Source organism: Oncorhynchus keta, unplaced genomic scaffold (assembly GCF_023373465.1).
Source record: "Oncorhynchus keta strain PuntledgeMale-10-30-2019 unplaced genomic scaffold, Oket_V2 Un_contig_3378_pilon_pilon, whole genome shotgun sequence".
NCBI lineage: Eukaryota > Metazoa > Chordata > Actinopteri > Salmoniformes > Salmonidae > Oncorhynchus > Oncorhynchus keta.
The window spans coordinates 360,001-379,682 of record NW_026287223.1 but is presented as its reverse complement, the minus strand read 5'-3'; the positions used below and the strand labels follow the sequence as shown (position 1 = coordinate 379,682).

Sequence of the window (19,682 nt, the reverse complement as noted above, 5' to 3'; positions counted from 1 at the left end):
TCCACCTCCCTCTCTCCCTCTTTCCCTCCCTCTCTCCCTTTCCACCTCCCCTTTTCCACCTCCCTCTCTCCCTCTTTCCACCTCCCCTCTTCCTTTCCATCTCCCTCTCTCCTTCCCTCTCTCCCTCCCTCTCCCTCTCTCCCTCTGTCTCCCCATCTCTCTCTTCCCCTGGAGGTATACTGCTGTTCATTAGAGCAGGAAGCCCTGCAACACACACATGGTTCTCACCTCTCCCCACTTAGACACATTTCCCTGGAGGGGAGGACCACCAAGAAGCTCTTCTCTCAACCCCTCCTCACCCCTCACCTCTCCCACCCCTGGGGCAGTCCTCCCTCTCCCCTTACACTCACATACACACACCCTTACCTCAGACTGATAGTTTAATATGGGGCTTCTGATGGGGGAGGAGGTGTGGGTGAAATGGAATGCCTAAGAACCCAGAGGCAGTTCTACAGAGTTCTACAGAGTTCTACAGAGTTCTACAGAGTTCCATGTCAGTTCTAACTTTAGAATAGGTCAGGAACTTTAGAATAGGTAGCATTCCAGGCTCACCACTAGGGGCCAGTATTGTCAGTGTTTAGAGGATGACACATCTAAACAGTGTGTCTCATACATAACACCTACCCAAACACTAGTTTACTGTTCACCTTCTGTGTTAACCTGACAAACATTGTCTCTGTCTACAGGTATGCCATCCCCCTGAGCATGGGAAGAGACTGGAGAGACTGGCTACAGGTAATATTAGTTTAACTAGATGAAATATTAAGTTTTAAATAGTAGAACACTTAGGCAGCGTTTAGACAGGCAGCCCAATTCTGGTCTTTTGACAATAACTGGGCTGCCTGTCTAAACGCGGTCTTAGGAGGATAGACCTAAATTCTTGTACCCAAAAGCACTGTGTTGACTCTGTCAATCTATCTAACAGTCTCTCCACGTTGTGTGTGTGTGTGTTCCAGGTTTCTTCCCCAACGGGTTTAAAGGGTGTGAGGCTTTTCTCCGTCACAAGATGACCCTGATCTCCCCTTCTATCCTGAAGAAGTACAGCATTCCCTTCGACAAGGTGAGACAAACTGACTGTCTCAACTGTCACTTTTTAAAAGCCTTTCGTCTCAACTGTCACTTTTTAAAAGCCTTTCGTCTCAACTGTCACTTTTTAAAACCCTTTCGTCTCAACTGTCACTTTTTAAAACCTTTCGTCTCAACTGTCACTTTTTAAAACCCTTTCGTCTCAACTGTCACTTTTTAAAACCCTTTCGTCTCAACTGTCACTTTTTAAAACCCTTTCGTCTCAACTGTCACTTTTTAAAACCCTTTCGTCTCAACTGTCACTTTTTAAAAGCCTTTCATCTTCTCTGTCGCTACAACATAGTGTTAGAACACACAACTACACTATCACCAACCTGCCTTCTCGTCATCTGTACCAACATTACAACAGCTCTTCACTTTAGTTGATTGTCTTTATGTATTGACTGGTTGTATATAGTTTACTGCTGAGATACCTAACCCTAACCTGGTCGTCATTAGGATACCTTAACTATCCTGAGATACTGTCCTGACCTGGTCGTCATTAGGAGAGAGGTTGTGTATATCTGGTAGAGGCTGTGAGGCTGATACCTTAACTATCCTGAGATACTGTCCTGACCTGGTCGTCATTAGGAGAGAGGTTGTGTATATCTGGTAGAGGCTGTGAGGCTGATATGTCAACTATCCTGAGATACTGTCCTGACCTGGTCGTCATTAGGAGAGAGGTTGTGTATATCTGGTAGAGGCTGTGAGGCTGATACCTTAACTATCCTGAGATACTGTCCTGACCTGGTCGTCATTAGGAGAGAGGTTGTGTATATCTGGTAGAGGCTGTGAGGCTGATATGTCAACTATCCTGAGATACTGTCCTGACCTGGTCGTCATTAGGAGAGAGGTTGTGTATATGTGAGACTGATACGTTGGCTAGATTAACACAAGTGATCCTGCCGACGGCAGTGTAGGAGATTCTCTTCTCTGTCAAGGGATCTCAATGGGGACAAAATAGGACATTTGCCAGTGGTTTTGTCCTCAATAACCCCCCCCTCTCCAGATCACCCAGGAGGCAGGAGAGTTTTGTCCTCATTAACCCCCCTCCTCTCCAGATCACCCAGGAGGCAGGAGAGTTTTGTCCTCATTAACTCCCTCCTCCCCCCCTCTCCCCTCTCCCAGATCACCCAGGAGGCAGGAGAGTTTTGTCCTCATTAACTCCCCCCCTCCCTCTCCAGATCACCCAGGAGGCAGGAGAGTTTTGTCCTCATTAACCCCCCTCTCTCTCCAGATCACCCAGGAGGCAGGAGAGTTTTGTCCTCATTAACCCCCCTCTCTCTCCAGATCACCCAGGAGGCAGGAGAGTTTTGTCCTCATTAACCCCCCCTCTCCCAGATCACCCAGGAGGCAGGAGAGTTTTGTCCTCTTAACCCCCCTCTCTCCAGATCACCCAGGAGGCAGGAGAGTTTTGTCCTCATTAACCCCCCTCTCTCTCCAGATCACCCAGGAGGCAGGAGAGTTTTGTCCTCATTAACTCCCCCTCTCTCCAGATCACCCAGGAGGCAGGAGAGTTTTGTCCTCATTAACCCCCCCTCTCTCCAGATCACCCAGGAGGCAGGAGAGTTTTGTCCTCATTAACTCCCCCTCTCTCCAGATCACCCAGGAGGCAGGAGAGTTTTGTCCTCATTAACTCCCCCCTCTCTCAGATCACCCAGGAGGCAGGAGAGTTTTGTCCTCATTAACTCCCCCTCTCTCCAGATCACCCAGGAGGCAGGAGAGTTTTGTCCTCATTAACTCCCCCTCCCCCTCTCTCTCCAGATCACCCAGGAGGCAGGAGAGTTTTGTCCTCATTAACCCCCCTCTCTCTCCAGATCACCCAGGAGGCAGGAGAGTTTTGTCCTCATTAACCCCCCTCTCTCTCCAGATCACCCAGGAGGCAGGAGAGTTTTGTCCTCATTAACTCCCCCTCTCTCTCCAGATCACCCAGGAGGCAGGAGAGTTTTGTCCTCATTAACTCCCCCTCTCTCTCCAGATCACCCAGGAGGCAGGAGAGTTTTGTCCTCATTAACCCCCCTCTCTCTCCAGATCACCCAGGAGGCAGGAGAGTTTTGTCCTCATTAACCCCCCCTCTCTCTCCAGATCACCCAGGAGGCAGGAGAGTTTATGATCACCTTTCCGTATGGTTACCACGCTGGCTTCAACCACGGCTTCAACTGTGCCGAGTCGACCAACTTCGCTAGTGTCCGATGGATCGACTACGGCAAGGTGGCCACTCAGGTAAGATGAAGAAAACGCCATGCTGTTTACTCTGAACTATTTCTGTTGTGTGTATTTCCACGTGGAACCAGGGAGCCCTCCAGAACTATGGTCAGTACCTCTGGGGGGAGGCAGTACTTCTGGGTCTCAGGGCAGGAAGCTTCTAGCACACACAGCTAACAAGCTAGAGATTCTACTTCCCCATGGACACACACAGCTAACAAGCTAGAGATTCTACTTCCCCCTGGACACACAGCTAACAAGCTAGAGATTCTACTTCCCCCTGGACACACAGCTAACAAGCTAGAGATTCTACTTCCCCCTGGACACACAGCTAACAAGCTCGAGATTCTACTTCCCCATGGACACACACAGCTAACAAGCTAGAGATTCTACTTCCCCCTGGACACACACAGCTAACAAGCTAGAGATTCTACTTCCCCCTGGACACAGCTAACAAGCTAGAGATTCTACTTCCCCCTGGACACACACAGCAAACAAGCTAGAGATTCAACTTCCCCCTGGACACATAGCTAACAAGCTAGAGATTCTACTTCCCCCTGGACACACAGCTAACAAGCTAGAGATTCTACTTCCCCCTGGACACACAGCTAACAAGCTAGAGATTCTACTTCCCCCTGGACACAGCTAACAAGCTAGAGATTCTACTTCCCCTGGACACACACAGCAAACAAGCTAGAGATTCAACTTCCCCCTGGACACATAGCTAACAAGCTAGAGATTCTACTTCCCCCTGGACACACAGCTAACAAGCTAGAGATTCTACTTCCCCCTGGACACACAGCTAACAAGCTAGAGATTCTACTTCCCCCTGGACACACAGCTAACAAGCTCGAGATTCTACTTCCCCATGGACACACACAGCTAACAAGCTAGAGATTCTACTTCCCCTGGACACACAGCTAACAAGCTAGAGATTCTACTTCCCCTGGACACACACAGCTAACAAGCTAGAGATTCAACTTCCCCCTGGACACATAGCTAACAAGCTAGAGATTCTACTTCCCCCTGGACACACAGCTAACAAGCTAGAGATTCTACTTCCCCCTGGACACACAGCTAACAAGCTAGAGATTCTACTTCCCCCTGGACACACAGCTAACAAGCTAGAGATTCTACTTCCCCCTGGACACACACAGCAAACAAGCTAGAGATTCTACTTCCCCTGGACACACACAGCTAACAAGCTAGATATTCTACTTCCCCCTGGACACACACAGCTAACAAGCTAGAGATTCTACTTCCCCCTGGACACACAGCTAACAAGCTAGAGATTCTACTTCCCCCTGGACACACAGCTAACAAGCTAGAGATTCTACTTCCCCCTGGACACACAGCTAACAAGCTAGATATTCTACTTCCCCCTGGACACACACAGCTAACAAGCTAGAGATTCTACTTCCCCCTGGACACACAGCTAACAAGCTAGAGATTCTACTTCCCCCTGGACACACACAGCTAACAAGCTAGAGATTCTACTTCCCCCTGGACACACACTAAATAGTATGCTATCTCCCTTCTCCTCTCCTCCCTAGTGTACATGCAGTAAAGACATGGTGAAGATCAGCATGGATCCCTTTGTGAAGTGGTTCCAGCCGGACCGCTATGCTGTGTGGAAGCTGGGGAAAGACTCCTGTCCTCTGGACCACACCCGAGCCACGCCCGCCACCACCCCAGAACTGCAGAACTGGCTTCAGCGCAGCCGGGTCAAGACCCCTGTGAACAGGTATGGGGATGGAGGAGTGTGGGAGGGAGGATGGGGGTGGAGGAGGGGTGTGGATGGAGGAGTTTGGATGGGGATGGAGGGGTGTGAGAGGAGGAGGATGGGGATGGAGGAGGGAGGGAGGGGTGTGGGAGGAGGATGGAGGAGGGAGGGAGGGGTGTGGGAGGAGGAGGATTGGGATGGAGGGGGAGGGAGGGGTGGGGAGGAGGAGGGAGGATGGGGATGGAGGGAGGGGTGTGGGAGGAGGAGGGAGGATGGGGATGGAGGGAGGGGTGTGGGAGGAGGAGGATGGGGATGGAGGAGGGAGGGGTGTGGGAGGAGGAGGATGGGGTGTGGGAGGAAGAGGGAGGAGGAGGATGGGGATGAGGGAGGAGTTTGGATGGGGATGGAGGGGTGTGGGAGGAGGATGAGTTTGGATGGGGATGAAGGAAGGAGGAGTTTGGATGGGGAGGGTGGAGTTTGGAGGGGTGTGGGAGGAGGAGTTTGGATGGGGATGGAGGGGTGTGGGAGGAGGAGTTTGGATGGGGATGGAGGGGTGTGGGAGGAGGTTGAGGAGTTTGGAAGTGTGTGTGAACATGCATTGTATATATATATATATATATATATATATATATATATACTTCCAAACTCCTCCCTCCTCCCACACCCCTAATATGTGGCATGTCAAAGATGCTAAATTTGTCCCCTTTACAGCAGCCTCTCACACCCACGGACCAGATCCAAGCGCCTGAGGACCAGCGAGGAGCCTGTAGCCTTGGAAGGGTGCTCTGTCCTGGGTAGGAGGAGGGGCCTCGGAGGCACCCTGGGTCCCAAGGTCCGGAGAGGCTGCAGGGCTGGGGAGGATGAGGACGATGAGGAGGAAGGAGAGGGTCAGACTGAGAATACACTCCGGCTCCCTGGTAAGAGATTAGTTGATGTGATTCTGAATGATTTATTGATCGGTGGTAAGAGATCCTATTAAATGACTAGAGGGGCTTTGTCATAAACCTTCGACGTTCCAGAATGGGGTGAAAATGTCAGCCATCTTGGTCAGGGAGAAATCCAAACCGGTCTAATTGGAATGAATGGCAGTAGAGGCATAATTCTGCGACTTAAAATAAAACTAAGGTGTGTGATATATCAGAAATTATGCAATATAATTATTCTATGGGTAACTCATCATAAGCAGGTTCATTCCAGAATTGTAATTCCTAATTCTATGGGTAACTCATCATAAGCAGGTTCATTCTAGAACTGTAATTCCTAATTCTATGGGTAACTCATCATAAGCAGGTTCATTCTAGAACTGTAATTCCTAATTCTATGGGTAACCCATCATAAGCAGGTTCATGTCCATTCTTGAATTATAATTCCTAATTCTGTGGGTAACTCATCATAAGAAGGTTCATTCTAGAATTGTAATTCCTAATTATATGGGTAACTCATCATAAGCAGGTTCATGTCCATTCTAGAATTGTAATTCCTAGAATTGTAATTCCTAATTCTATGTGTAACTCATCATAAGCAGGTTCATTCTAGAACTGTAATTCCTAATTCTATGGGTAACTCATCATAAGCAGGTCCATTCTAGAACTGTAATTCCTAATTCTATGGGTAACTCATCATAAGCAGGTCCATTCTAGAACTGTAATTCCTAATTCTATGGGTAACTCATCATAAGCAGGTCCATTCTAGAACTGTAATTCCTAATTCTATGGGTAACTCATCATAAGCAGGTCCATTCTAGAACTGTAATTCCTAATTCTATGGGTAACTCATCATAAGCAGGTCCATTCTAGAACTGTAATTCCTAATTCTATGGGTAACTCATCATAAGCAGGTCCATTCTAGAACTGTAATTCCTAATTCTATGGGTAACTCATCATAAGCAGGTCCATTCTAGAACTGTAATTCCTAATTCTATGGGTAACTCATCATAAGCAGGTCCATTCTAGAACTGTAATTCCTAATTCTATGCGTTAGAGATCCAAAGGGACCCAAGTTATATCTTCTGGAGTCCAGTCCATGTAGACTAATATTTTATCATTCAGATGTTGTTTTCTTTCACCATCTCAAAGGTATTTAAAAAAAAATTCTGTTGTGTCTCTGTTCCACAGGTCCTTGTCGGCAGATGTGTGTGGTGAAAGTCAACCGAATGGAAGTGGAGAGTGACCGGTTGGCCTTCCCCTGTCCTCCTGAACCTCTGCGCCCCTCGTCTTTCCCCTCTCCCTCTCCCTCACCCTCTTCCGACTTCTCTTCTCGCCCCTCTCCCTCTCTGACCCCTGTCTCAGTGGACACCACAGAACAAGGGACAGGGGCGGGAACTCACCCTTCACCCCATCTGCATCCCACTAACCCCCCACAGAACCCCTCAGGGTCTGAGTTCGCAGAGGTCATTAAAGGACCCCGTCAGAGGTCCGAGGCTGCCCCTACACCTGCCCGATCAGAAAGAGGAGAAATCCCCAGAGGACCGTTTAAGTCAGTATGTATAGAATTGACTCCACTGGGACAGGTTCCCGAGTACTGCTCTGTGGATGTCCACCCCTCTCCAGACCCCTTACGGACCAGGTTACCTTCCCCCAGAACGGTGCACCCGACTGGGGCTCAGGGGTGTACGGACTCGGCCTGTGGCCCTGGAGCTTTTCGATCAAGTTCTTCTTCCGTAGAGAAGTCGTCTTTAAACCTAACCTCAACCCTACTCCCCGGCACTGAGTATAAAATGGATACGTGTCAAGGTACTGCGGTTAATACTACTACTACTACTACCACTACTACTACTACTACACACAGCAGTCACACCTCTGAAAGCAAAACACCAGCACTTTACAATGACATTTACACGATTACTGACTCTGGGTCCAGAGGACATGTTATTTCCAACTCTAGTTCCGGTCCCGTTGAAAACCGTTCCTCTCTCCCTATGTGTACGACACACAACCGTGTCCCCATACAAAACCCTTCCCTTCTTCCGAGGTGTAGTTTACAAGACTGTTGCCCTCCTCTCCTCCAGAGGAACAACGGGGTGGACATGCCTTTCCTCACTCCAGAACTGTCTGGAGAGACGAGGTTCTGCCCGCCCCTGCCGCCCGTTCTCACCCAGGAGATGCCCTCCCTCACACTCGCCGTCAGCGGAGGTCACGCCGAGATCAAAGGTCCGAGGTCGTCGTCGTTGTCCTCCTCCTCGACTGGCCGACACGGTGGTGCTCCAACCTTACCGTATTTGCCGGGCAGTCACCCGGTCCTCGCCCCCGTGCTCCGACGCGAGACACCCACGACCCTCTCGCCAGGAACGGAGACGTTAACGGACGAGGAGTTGGCGTCAAAGAAGTCGGAGGAAGAGGATTTTCCACCGTTAGCGCCTTACAGAGACTGGCGCTTGGGTTCTGCTGAAGACCACCATAGACCAGAGCTGGATTTACAGTTAGCGGTTTACGTGGCTAATGCAACTAGCAATGCTCGGCCCAAAATGGCCGCCTCTGATCACAAAATGGCCCCCTCTCGGCACTCTGGTCCTACTGAAGACCACCACCATAGGCCAGAGTTGGAGTCACAGGTAGCAGCTGACGCGGCGGCTAGTGAAACCAGCGACGCTCAACCCGAAATGGACGCCTCTCTGCACAAAATGGCCACCGACGCTTCCCATCAAGAAGCACTACCAATCCAAACATTGTCTGAGACAGTGCTGACCACCGACAACCACTGTAGTCGAACCTCCGCGGAGACTCATGCTAGCAATAATAACCACATGCTCTGTGACGTTACACTACTGCCAACGCAGCAAATCCAGAAACACGGGTCCTCGACGGCAACCGTATCCATGGACTCCGACTCAGAAGGATCCTCTCAAAGAGACGATGTATTCAGAGACTCCAGTACTAAGGGTTTATATCTAGCTAGCACCAGTTTGACTTCTAAAGATAAGTTGGCCCACTCTTCTGAGCTGAGTGAATTGAATGACCATTCAGCAACAGTGCAACACCAACACAACCATGACCAAACTCCACACTCAAACATGGATGTCGTTTGTAGTTCCCAAAACGTGGATTCCATTTGTAGTCCCCAAAACGTGGATTCCATTTGTAGTTCCCAAAACGTGGATTCCATTTGTAGTTCCCAAAACGTGGATTCCATTTGTAGTTCCCAAAACGTGGATTCCATTTGTAGTTCCCAAAACGTGGATTCCATTTGTATTTCTCGAAACGTGGACTCTGTTTGTAGTTCCCAAAGCCTCTACCTGGAGCCCAAACCTTTCTCAGATGGCATCTGGAAGAACCTCAACTCCCAGAGTCCTGCGGTGCTCATCGAGAGCCTCCACCACCCGGAGCTCCCCGCCGACTATACCCACGATGCACTACCTTACACCATGTGGACCGAGCCGCAGTGCAAAGAGGTCACGGACCTCGATCACGAAACTGAGACGGACGACCAGGACCCAGAGGGACATGGGGACGGGCCTCTCACCTGGGCCCAGCTGGAGTCCACCTCTCTGGGGTCGGCCGGTGTCGGGGAGCCCCTGGGCCTCTGTGGAGACTTTGAGCTCCATAGAGGGGAGGTGGAGGCAGCGGAAGCCCTGGCTCTGTGCAGGGAACTGGGGGTGGAGAGGGAGGCCGAGGGGGCTCTAGAACCTGACCCTCCCGAATCGCCCTTGGAGGAGAGACCGGGGGAAGGGGAGGTGTCAGATATGGAAGAGGGAGATTCGGAGGATGAGGGGCAGAGCAGCACGAGGGAGGAGAGTAGTAGTGAGTCATCCGAAGGAGAGGCTGAAGAAGAGGAAGGGGAGGAAGACTATGATAATGATTTGAGCGACTTTGCGTGTGGCGACTCGGGGCTGGAACCTGGAGAGGTTTGCACTGTGCGTATGGCTGCTGAGACACATAAACACGATAAAGCACACACACACATATACGATCACACACACATATACGATAACACACACACACACACACACACACACACACATATACGATAACACACACACACACACACACATATACGATAACAACACACACACACACACACACATATACGATCACACACACATACGATAACACACACACACACAAATACGATCACACACACACACACACACATATACGATAACACACACACACACACACACATATATACGATCACACACATATACGATCACACACACACACACATACGATAACACACACACACATACGATCACACACACACACACACATACGATCACACACACACACACATACGATAACACACACACACACACACATATACGAACACACACACACATATACGAAAACACACACACACACACACATATACGATACACACACACACATACGATAACACACACACACACACACACACACACACACACACACACACACACATATACGATAACACACACACACATATACGATAACACACACACACATATACGATAACACACACACACATACGATAACACACACACACATACGATAACACACACACACATACGATAACACACACACACACACATACTATAACACACACACACACACATACGATAACACACACACACACACACACACACATACGATAACACACACACACACACACGATAACACACACACACACACACGATAACACACACACACACGATAACACACACACATACGATAACACACACACACACATACGATAACACACACACACATACGATAACACACACACACACATATATATATATATACACCATGTTCTATATATATATACACCATGTTCTATATACCATGTTGTATATATATATATATATATATATATATATACCATGTTCTATATATATATACACCATGTTCTATATATATATATATATATATATATATACCATGTTATATATTTAATCAAAGACTGGTTTTATTATGCGTTTCAGAAATGTACCAATGACATTAGTTCCCACGTTTAGCTGCACGGTGACCTTAGTTTTGTCCCAGTTGGCACCCTGTTCCCGATATAGGGCATTACTTTTGAACAGGGGCTTAGTCAAAATAACCCTATTGGGGCCCCGGTCAAAATAACCCTATTGGGGCCCCGGTCAAAATAACCCTATTGGGGCCCCAGTCAAAATAACCCTATTGGGGCCCCGGTCAAAATAACCCTATTGGGGCCCCGGTCAAAATAACCCTATTGGGGCCCCGGTCAAAATAACCCTATTGGGGCCCCGGTCAAAATAACCCTATTGGGGCCCCGGTCAAAATAACCCTATTGGGGCCCCGGTCAAAATAACCCTATTGGGGCCCCGGTCAAAATAACCCTATTGGGGCCCCGGTCAAAATAACCCTATTGGGGCCCCGGTTCAAAATAACCCTATTGGGGCCCCGGTCAAAATAACCCTTTTGGGGCCCCTGTCAAAATAACCCTATTGGGGCCCCGGTCAAAATAACCCTATTGGGTCCCCGGTCAAAATAACCCTATTGGGGCCTAGCCAATTTACTCCCCTATGGGCCCCGGTCAATGTGGTGCACTATGGAATAGGGTGTCATTTGGGGGGGGGGGATACCTTTAAACTTTGAACCCTCAGTCTGACCCCTGACCACTGTTCTCTTCCAGTACCCTGCTGCACCACACACACACCAATGACATTTGACCCCCTGTCTTTCCCAGTACCCTGCTGCTCCGCTGGTAAAGAGAACCAGTAAGAGCTGGCGTCGCCCTCTGAGGAAGCCCACCGCCCGGGCCGTGCCCTCCACTGTCAAACAACAGGCTGTCAGCGACGACGGTAGGCACACACACACACGCACATATATACACACACACACACACATATATACACACACACACACTCACACTCACATACACACACATATATATATATACACACACACACACACACATATATACACACACACACACACACACACACACACACACACACACATATATACACACACACACACACATATATACACACACACACACACATATATACTCACTCACACACTCACACACTCACTCTCACACTCTCACACTTACTTCCTTCTGAACGACTCCCACTCTTTAACATTGTTACCTGGATAGAAGCAACTTCAAACTGTTTTACTTCCTTCTGAACGACTCCCACTCTTTAACATTGTTACCTGGATAGAAGCAACTTCAAACTGTTTTACTTCCTTCTGAACGACTCCCACTCTTTAACATTGTTACCTGGATAGAAGCAACTTCAAACTGTTTTACTTCCTTCTGAACGACTCCCACTCTTTAACATTGTTACCTGGATAGAAGCAACTTCAAACTGTTTTACTTCCTTCTGAACGACTCCCACTCTTTAACATTGTGGATTTCAAACTGTTTTACTTCCTTATGAACGACTCCCACTCTTTAACATTGTTACCTGGATAGAAGCAACTTCAAACTGTTTTACTTCCTTCTGAACGACTCCCACTCTTTAACATTATTACCTGGATAGAAGCAACTTCAAACTGTTTTACTTCCTTATGAACGACTCCCACTCTTTAACATTATTACCTGGATAGAAGCAACTTCAAACATATGTTTTACTTCCTTATGAACGACCATTTAAGAACAACTGACATTAATATGTCCATTCATTAACTGTCCATTTTCTTTTTACAAATATTTTTATTGGACATTATACACAGTTCTTGAAATAGATTATTATATAGAGTAAGCATCATACATAAGTCAAGATTACAATATTAAGCCACACCCCCGGAACTAACAAACTAACCCCAACGTATGATATTAAAACCCAACATTCCCTGTTAGTCCATTAACAATGTTAATATTTAACCCAACATTCCCTGTTAGTCCATTAACAATGTTAATATTTAACCCAACATTCCCTGTTAGTCCATTAACAATGTTAATATTTAACCCAACATTCCCTGTTAGTCCATTAACAATGTTAATATTTAACCCAACATTCCCTGTTAGTCCATTAACAATGTTAATATTTAACCCAACATTCCCTGTTAGTCCATTAACAATGTTAATATTTAACCCAACATTCCCTGTTAGTCCATTAACAATGTTAATATTTAACCCAACATTCCCTGTTAGTCCATTAACAATGTTAATATTTAACCCAACATTCCCTGTTAGTCCATTAACAATGTTCATATTTAACCCAACATTCCCTGTTAGTCCATTAACAATGTTCATATTTTATATTTAACCCAACATTCCCTGTTAGTCCATTAACAATGTACAGTGACTAGATACAGTCTCTCTGGATAAGAGAGTCTGTTAAATGACTCCCTACTGTAAGTCTCTGGATAAGAGAGTCTGCTAAATGACTCCCTACTGTCAGTCTCTCTGGATAAGAGAGTCTGTTAAATGACTCCCTACTGTAAGTCTCTGGATAAGAGAGTCTGGTAAATGACTCCCTACTGTCAGTCTCTCTGGATAAGAGTCTGCTAAATGACTCCCTACTGTAAGTCTCTCTGGATAAGAGTCTGCTAAATGACTCCCTACTGTCAGTCTCTCTGGATAAGAGAGTCTGCTAAATGACTCCCTACTGTCAGTCTCTCTGGATAAGAGAGTCTGCTAAATGACTCCCTACTGTCAGTCTCTCTGGATAAGAGTCTGTTAAATGACTCACTACTGTCAGTCTCTCTGGATAAGAGTCTGCTAAATGACTCCCTACTGTAAGTCTCTCTGGATAAGAGTCTACTAAATGACTCCCTACTGTCAGTCTCTCTGGATAAGAGAGTTAAATGACTCCCTACTGTCAGTCTCTCTGGATAAGAGAGTCTGTTAAATGACTCCCAACTGTAAGTCTCTCTGGATAAGAGTCTGCTAAATGACTCACTACTGTCAGTCTCTCTGGATAAGAGTCTGTTAAATGACTCACTACTGTCAGTCTCTCTGGATAAGAGTCTGCTAAATGACTCCCTACTGTCAGTCTCTCTGGATAAGAGTCTGCTAAATGACTCACTAAACGACTCCCATGTAAACTGTTACTAAAAGCATCAGCATCAAGTCTGTTGGTTCAACAGTCGAGTTTCTTTAACTCCGTCACAGATCAGTCCTGTTTTATATATTTTTTTACCCAGAACCCCCAGATGCGTCTTTGATGGAGGGGGAGGAGCAGGAGGCTGAGCCATGGGCTAAGCCCCTCCTCTTCCTGTGGCAGAACAGGAAGTGTTACTTCACGGCGGAGAGAGAGTACAACGCTAACGCAGCCAAGATGTTGCCGCACTGCGCTGTCTGCACACTGTTCATGCCCTACTACCAGGTACACACACACACACACACACACACGAGACACAAGAGACACATGAGACACACACACACACACAGAGACAGACACACACAGAGACACAGACAGACACACACACACAGAGACACACACACACACACAGACAGACACAGACAGACAGACAGACACACAGACACACAGAGACACAGAGACACACAGACACACACACACACAGAGACAGACAGACACACACACAGACACACACACAGAGACAGACACAGAGACAGACACTGTGTAGGAGGCGACTAGTTTCACTAACCGTTTTGACAGTCTACTCCTACAACCATGGACAAGCCACGCGACTGTCATCAACACTCCAGCACAGAGCCATATCACTACCTCAAACTCTCTCCTTCTAATCCGTCTCCCCCCCAGCCTGAGGACAGAGCTGACCGCCTCAAGCCCGTCCCCTCCTCCCCTCTCCCCTCCTCCCCTCCCCCGTCTCCCACCACCTCCAGGACTAGAGGAGGACCAGGGGGTCTGAGGAGGAGCAAGCCCCTGCTACCAGAGATCTGTTTCAGCTACAGGGAGCAGACGTGCCCCCCTACCCCCACCAACGCCCTGCTGCAGGAGGACGGCACCAGCCCGCTGATCACCTGTCAGGGGTGCTGTCTACAGGTTCACGCTAGTGAGTAGGGAGGGAATGGAGTGTGTGTGTGTGTGTGTGTGTGTGTGTGTGTGTGTGTGTGTGTGTGTGTGTGTGTGCGTATGTGCTCCATGTTCCGAGCTCTGGTGGAAAAAGTTCACTGAGGTACAAAGCATGCGTGTCTGTCTCTCTGTCTCTCTCTCTTTCTTTCTTTCTCTCTCTTTCTCTCCCTTTCTCTCTCTTTCTCTCTCTTTCTCTCTCTCTCTCTTTCTCTTTCTCTCTCTCTTTCTCTCTCTTTCTCTCTCTTTCTCTCTCTTTCTCTCTCTTTCTCTCTCTTTCTCTCTCTTTCTCTCTCTTTCTCTGTCTCTGTCTCTCTCTCTGTCTCTGTCTCTGTCTCTGTCTCTGTCTCTCTCTCTGTCTCTGTCTCTCTGTCTCTGTCTCTTTCTCTCTCTCTCTCTCTCTGTCTCTGTCTCTCTCTCTGTCTCTTTCTCTCTCTCTCTCTCGTGTTACTTGTATTTCTCTCGTCAGCTTGTGGATTGTTTCGTCTCACTACACACATCCTGTACAACTTTTCCTGACAATACCACACACACAGGAAGATATGGTATGGTGTGTCTGTTATTTCAACCTTTGAAAGGAGTCTGACTGTCTGTTTTGGTTCGATGATGAATAGAAGATGATTGGAGAAGGGAAAGTACACAGACGCACACACACACACAGACGCACACACACACAGACGCACACACACACACAGACGCACACACACACACACACACACACACACACACACACACACACACACAGAGACATACTCACACACACACATAGACACGCACAGACACACTCACACGCACTCAGACACACACACACACACAGACACACTCACACGCACTCAGACACACACACACACTCTTTCGTGTCCTGTCTCCATACCATCTGTGCCACAGACTGGTTAGCATAGCCAGTTAGTGAGTGATGCTGATCCAATGTGATTATGAGTGTTCTCTTTCTGGCAGTCTGTAGTGAATATGGAATGTTCTGGCAGTCTGTAGTGAATATGGAATGTTCTGGCAGTCTGTAGTGAATATGGAATGTTCTGGCAGTCTGTATTGTAGTGAATATGGAATGTTCTCTTTCTGGCAGTCTGTATTGTAGTGAATATGGAACGTTCTCTTTCTGGCAGTCTGTATTGTAGTGAATATGGAATGTTCTCTTTCTGGCAGTCTGTATTGTAGTGAATATGGAATGTTCTCTTTCTGGCAGTCTGTATTGTAGTGAATATGGAACGTTCTCTTTCTGGCAGTCTGTATTGTAGTGAATATGGAACGTTCTCTTTCTGGCAGTCTGTATTGTAGTGAATATGGAATGTTCTCTTTCTGGCAGTCTGTATTGTGAATATGGAATGTTCTCTTTCTGGCAGTCTGTATTGTAGTGAATATGGAATGTTCTCTTTCTGGCAGTCTGTATTGTAGTGAATATGGAATGTTCTCTTTCTGGCAGTCTGTATTGTAGTGAATATGGAATGTTCTCTTTCTGGCAGTCTGTATTGTAGTGAATATGGAATGTTCTCTTTCTGGCAGTCTGTATTGTAGTGGATATGGAACTGTTCTCTTTCTGGCAGTCTGTATTGTAGTGAATATGGAATGTTCTCTTTCTGGCAGTCTGTATTGTAGTGAATATGGAATGTTCTCTTTCTGGCAGTCTGTATTGTAGTGAATATGGAACGTTCTCTTTCTGGCAGTCTGTATTGTAGTGAATATGGAATGTTCTCTTTCTGGCAGTCTGTAGTGAATATGGAATGTTCTGGCAGTCTGTATTGTAGTGAATATGGAATGTTCTCTTTCTGGCAGTCTGTATTGTAGTGAATATGGAACGTTCTCTTTCTGGCAGTCTGTAGTGAATATGGAATGTTCTGGCAGTCTGTATTGAATATGGAATGTTCTGGAAGTCTGTATTGAATATGGAATGTTCTGGCAGTTTGTAGTGAATATGGAATGTTCTGGCAGTCTGTATTGTAGTGAATATGGAATGTTCTCTTTCTGGCAGTCTGTAGTGAATATGGAATGTTCTGGCAGTCTGTATTGTAGTGAATATGGAATGTTCTCTTTCTGGCAGTCTGTATTGTAGTGAATATGGAATGTTCTCTTTCTGGCAGTCTGTATTGAATATGGAATGTTCTCTTTCTGGCAGTCTGTAGTGAATATGGAATGTTCTGGCAGTCTGTATTGTAGTGAATATGGAATGTTCTCTTTCTGGCAGTCTGTATTGTAGTGAATATGGAACGTTCTCTTTCTGGCAGTCTGTATTGTAGTGAATATGGAACGTTCTCTTTCTGGCAGTCTGTATTGTAGTGGATATGGAACGTTCTCTTTCTGGCAGTCTGTATTGTAGTGAATATGGAATGTTCTCTTTCTGGCAGTCTGTATTGTAGTGAATATGGAATGTTCTCTTTCTGGCAGTCTGTAGTGTAGGAACATGGCAGTCTGTATAATATGGAATGTTCTCTTTCTGGCAGTCTGTATTGTAGTGAATACGGAATGTTCTCTTTCTGGCAGTCTGTATTGTAGTGAATATGGAATGTTCTCTTTCTGGCAGTCTGTATTGTAGTGAATATGGAATGTTCTCTTTCTGGCAGTCTGTATTGTAGTGAATATGGAATGTTCTCTTTCTGGCAGTCTGTAGTGTAGTGAATATGGAATGTTCTCTTTCTGGCAGTCTGTAGTGTAGTGAATATGGAATGTTCTCTTTCTGGCAGTCTGTATTGTAGTGAATACGGAATGTTCTCTTTCTGGCAGTCTGTATTGTAGTGAATATGGAACGTTCTCTTTCTGGCAGTCTGTATTGTAGTGTTCTCTTTCTGGCAGTCTATTGTAGTGAATACGGAACGTTCTCTTTCTGGCAGTCTGTAGTGAATATGGAACGTTCTCTTTCTGGCAGTCTGTAGTGAATATGGAACGTTCTCTTTCTGGCAGTCTGTAGTGAATATGGAACGTTCTCTTTCTGGCAGTCTGTAGTGAATACGGAACGTTCTCTTTCTGGCAGTCTGTAGTGAATATGGAACGTTCTCTTTCTGACAGTCTGTATTGTAGTGAATACGGAACGTTCTCTTTCTGGCAGTCTGTATTGTAGTGAATATGGAACGTTCTCTTTCTGGCAGTCTGTATTGAATATGGAACGTTCTCTTTCTGGCAGTCTGTAGTGAATATGGAATGTTCTCTTTCTGGCAGTCTGTATTGTACTGAATACGGAACGTTCTCTTTCTGGCAGTCTGTATTGTAGTGAATATGGAACGTTCTCTTTCTGGCAGTCTGTATTGTAGTGAATACGGAACGTTCTCTTTCTGGCAGTCTGTATTGTAGTGGATACGGAACGTTCTCTTCTTGGCAGTCTGTATTGTAGTGAATATGGAACGTTCTCTTTCTGGCAGTCTGTATTGTAGTGTTCTCTTTCTGGCAGTCTGTATTGTAGTCTGTATTGTAGTGGATACGGAACGTTCTCTTTCTGGCAGTCTGTATTGTAGTGGATACGGAACGTTCTCTTTCTGACAGTCTGTATTGTAGTGGATACGGACCGTTCTCTTTCTGGCAGTCTGTATTGTAGTGGATACGGACTGGCAGTCTGTATTGTAGTGGATACGGAACGTTCTCTTTCTGGCAGTCTGTATTGTAGTGGATATGGAACGTTCTCTTTCTGGCAGTCTGTATTGTAGTGGATATGGAACGTTCTGGCAGTCTGTATTGTAGTGGATACGGAACGTTCTCTTTCTGGCAGTCTGTATTGTAGTGGATATGGAACGTTCTGGCAGTCTGTATTGTAGTGGATACGGAACGTTCTGGATACGGAACGTTCTATTTTCAGCAGTTCCTATTTCCTCTGACTGACCATGTGGTCTTCCTCATGTAGACTGACCATGTGGTCTTCCCCGTGTAGACTGACCATGTGGTCTTCCTCGTGTAGACTGACCATGTGGTCTTCCCCGTGTAGACTGACCATGTGGTCTTCCTCGTGTAGACTGACCATGTGGTCTTCCCCGTGTAGACTGACCATGTGGTCTTCCCCGTGTAGACTGACCATGTGGTCTTCCCCGTGTAGACTGACCATGTGGTCTTCCCCGTGTAGACTGACCATGTGGTCTTCCCCGTGTAGACTGACCATGTGGTCTTCCCCGTGTAGACTGACCATGTGGTCTTCCCCATGTAGACTGTGTTAGAGGAGATAGGATCTGTTGCGATGGGATAATGTGTGGTTGCGTTCTGTGCTTTTATGCTCCGTCCTGTATCGTCACCGCTAGGTTGCTATGGCGTTGCCGCTGATGATGTCAGCGAGGACTGGTCGTGTGATCGCTGTGCGGACGGAACCTTGACGGCTGTAAGTAGCCAATCAGATTTGTTTCTTCTGTATGATATCACTCTCATAGATGTTGTTGATTTTGATAAGTCTATGAATATTTATTGAATATTTATGAACATGATTTGAAATGGGTGGATGTAATATCTCTCTCCCTCCTCTTTCTCTCTCTTTCCCAGGAGTGTTGTCTGTGTAATCTGAGAGGAGGAGCTCTGAAGAAAACTACAGATGACAAGTAAGGACCATTTTATTAATGACCCATTAGTTATTACGAATGGGCCGTTAGTTATTATGAATAGCCAGGTAGTTATTATGAATGTCCCATTAGTTATTATGAATGGCCCATTAGTTATTATGAATGACCGCTTGATTGCCATTATGAATGGCCGGGTAGTTATTATGAATGGCCGGGTAGTTATTATGAATGGCCCATCAGTTATTATGAATGGCCCATTAGTTATGATGAATGGCCCATGTGTTATTATGAATGGACCATTAGTTATTATGAATGA

The 19,682-nt window shown here is 46.5% G+C and overlaps 1 protein-coding gene across 1 annotated transcript in view; it reads left to right on the top strand.

The window, feature by feature from the left end:
• Positions 1–385: 385 nt before the first annotated feature.
• LOC127923928 (uncharacterized) overlaps positions 386–19,682 on the top strand; it is a 40,781-nt gene continuing 21,484 nt past the window's right edge. Inside the window, exons 1-12 of the mRNA XM_052508189.1 lie at positions 386–409; positions 687–735; positions 957–1,060; positions 3,151–3,288; positions 4,824–5,014; positions 5,705–5,910; positions 7,108–9,833; positions 11,621–11,735; positions 14,032–14,213; positions 14,613–14,865; positions 19,115–19,191; positions 19,350–19,405. Of these exons, the coding sequence (XP_052364149.1) occupies positions 386–409; positions 687–735; positions 957–1,060; positions 3,151–3,288; positions 4,824–5,014; positions 5,705–5,910; positions 7,108–9,833; positions 11,621–11,735; positions 14,032–14,213; positions 14,613–14,865; positions 19,115–19,191; positions 19,350–19,405 (4,121 nt within the window). The remainder of the gene's footprint in view (positions 410–686; positions 736–956; positions 1,061–3,150; positions 3,289–4,823; positions 5,015–5,704; positions 5,911–7,107; positions 9,834–11,620; positions 11,736–14,031; positions 14,214–14,612; positions 14,866–19,114; positions 19,192–19,349; positions 19,406–19,682) is intronic.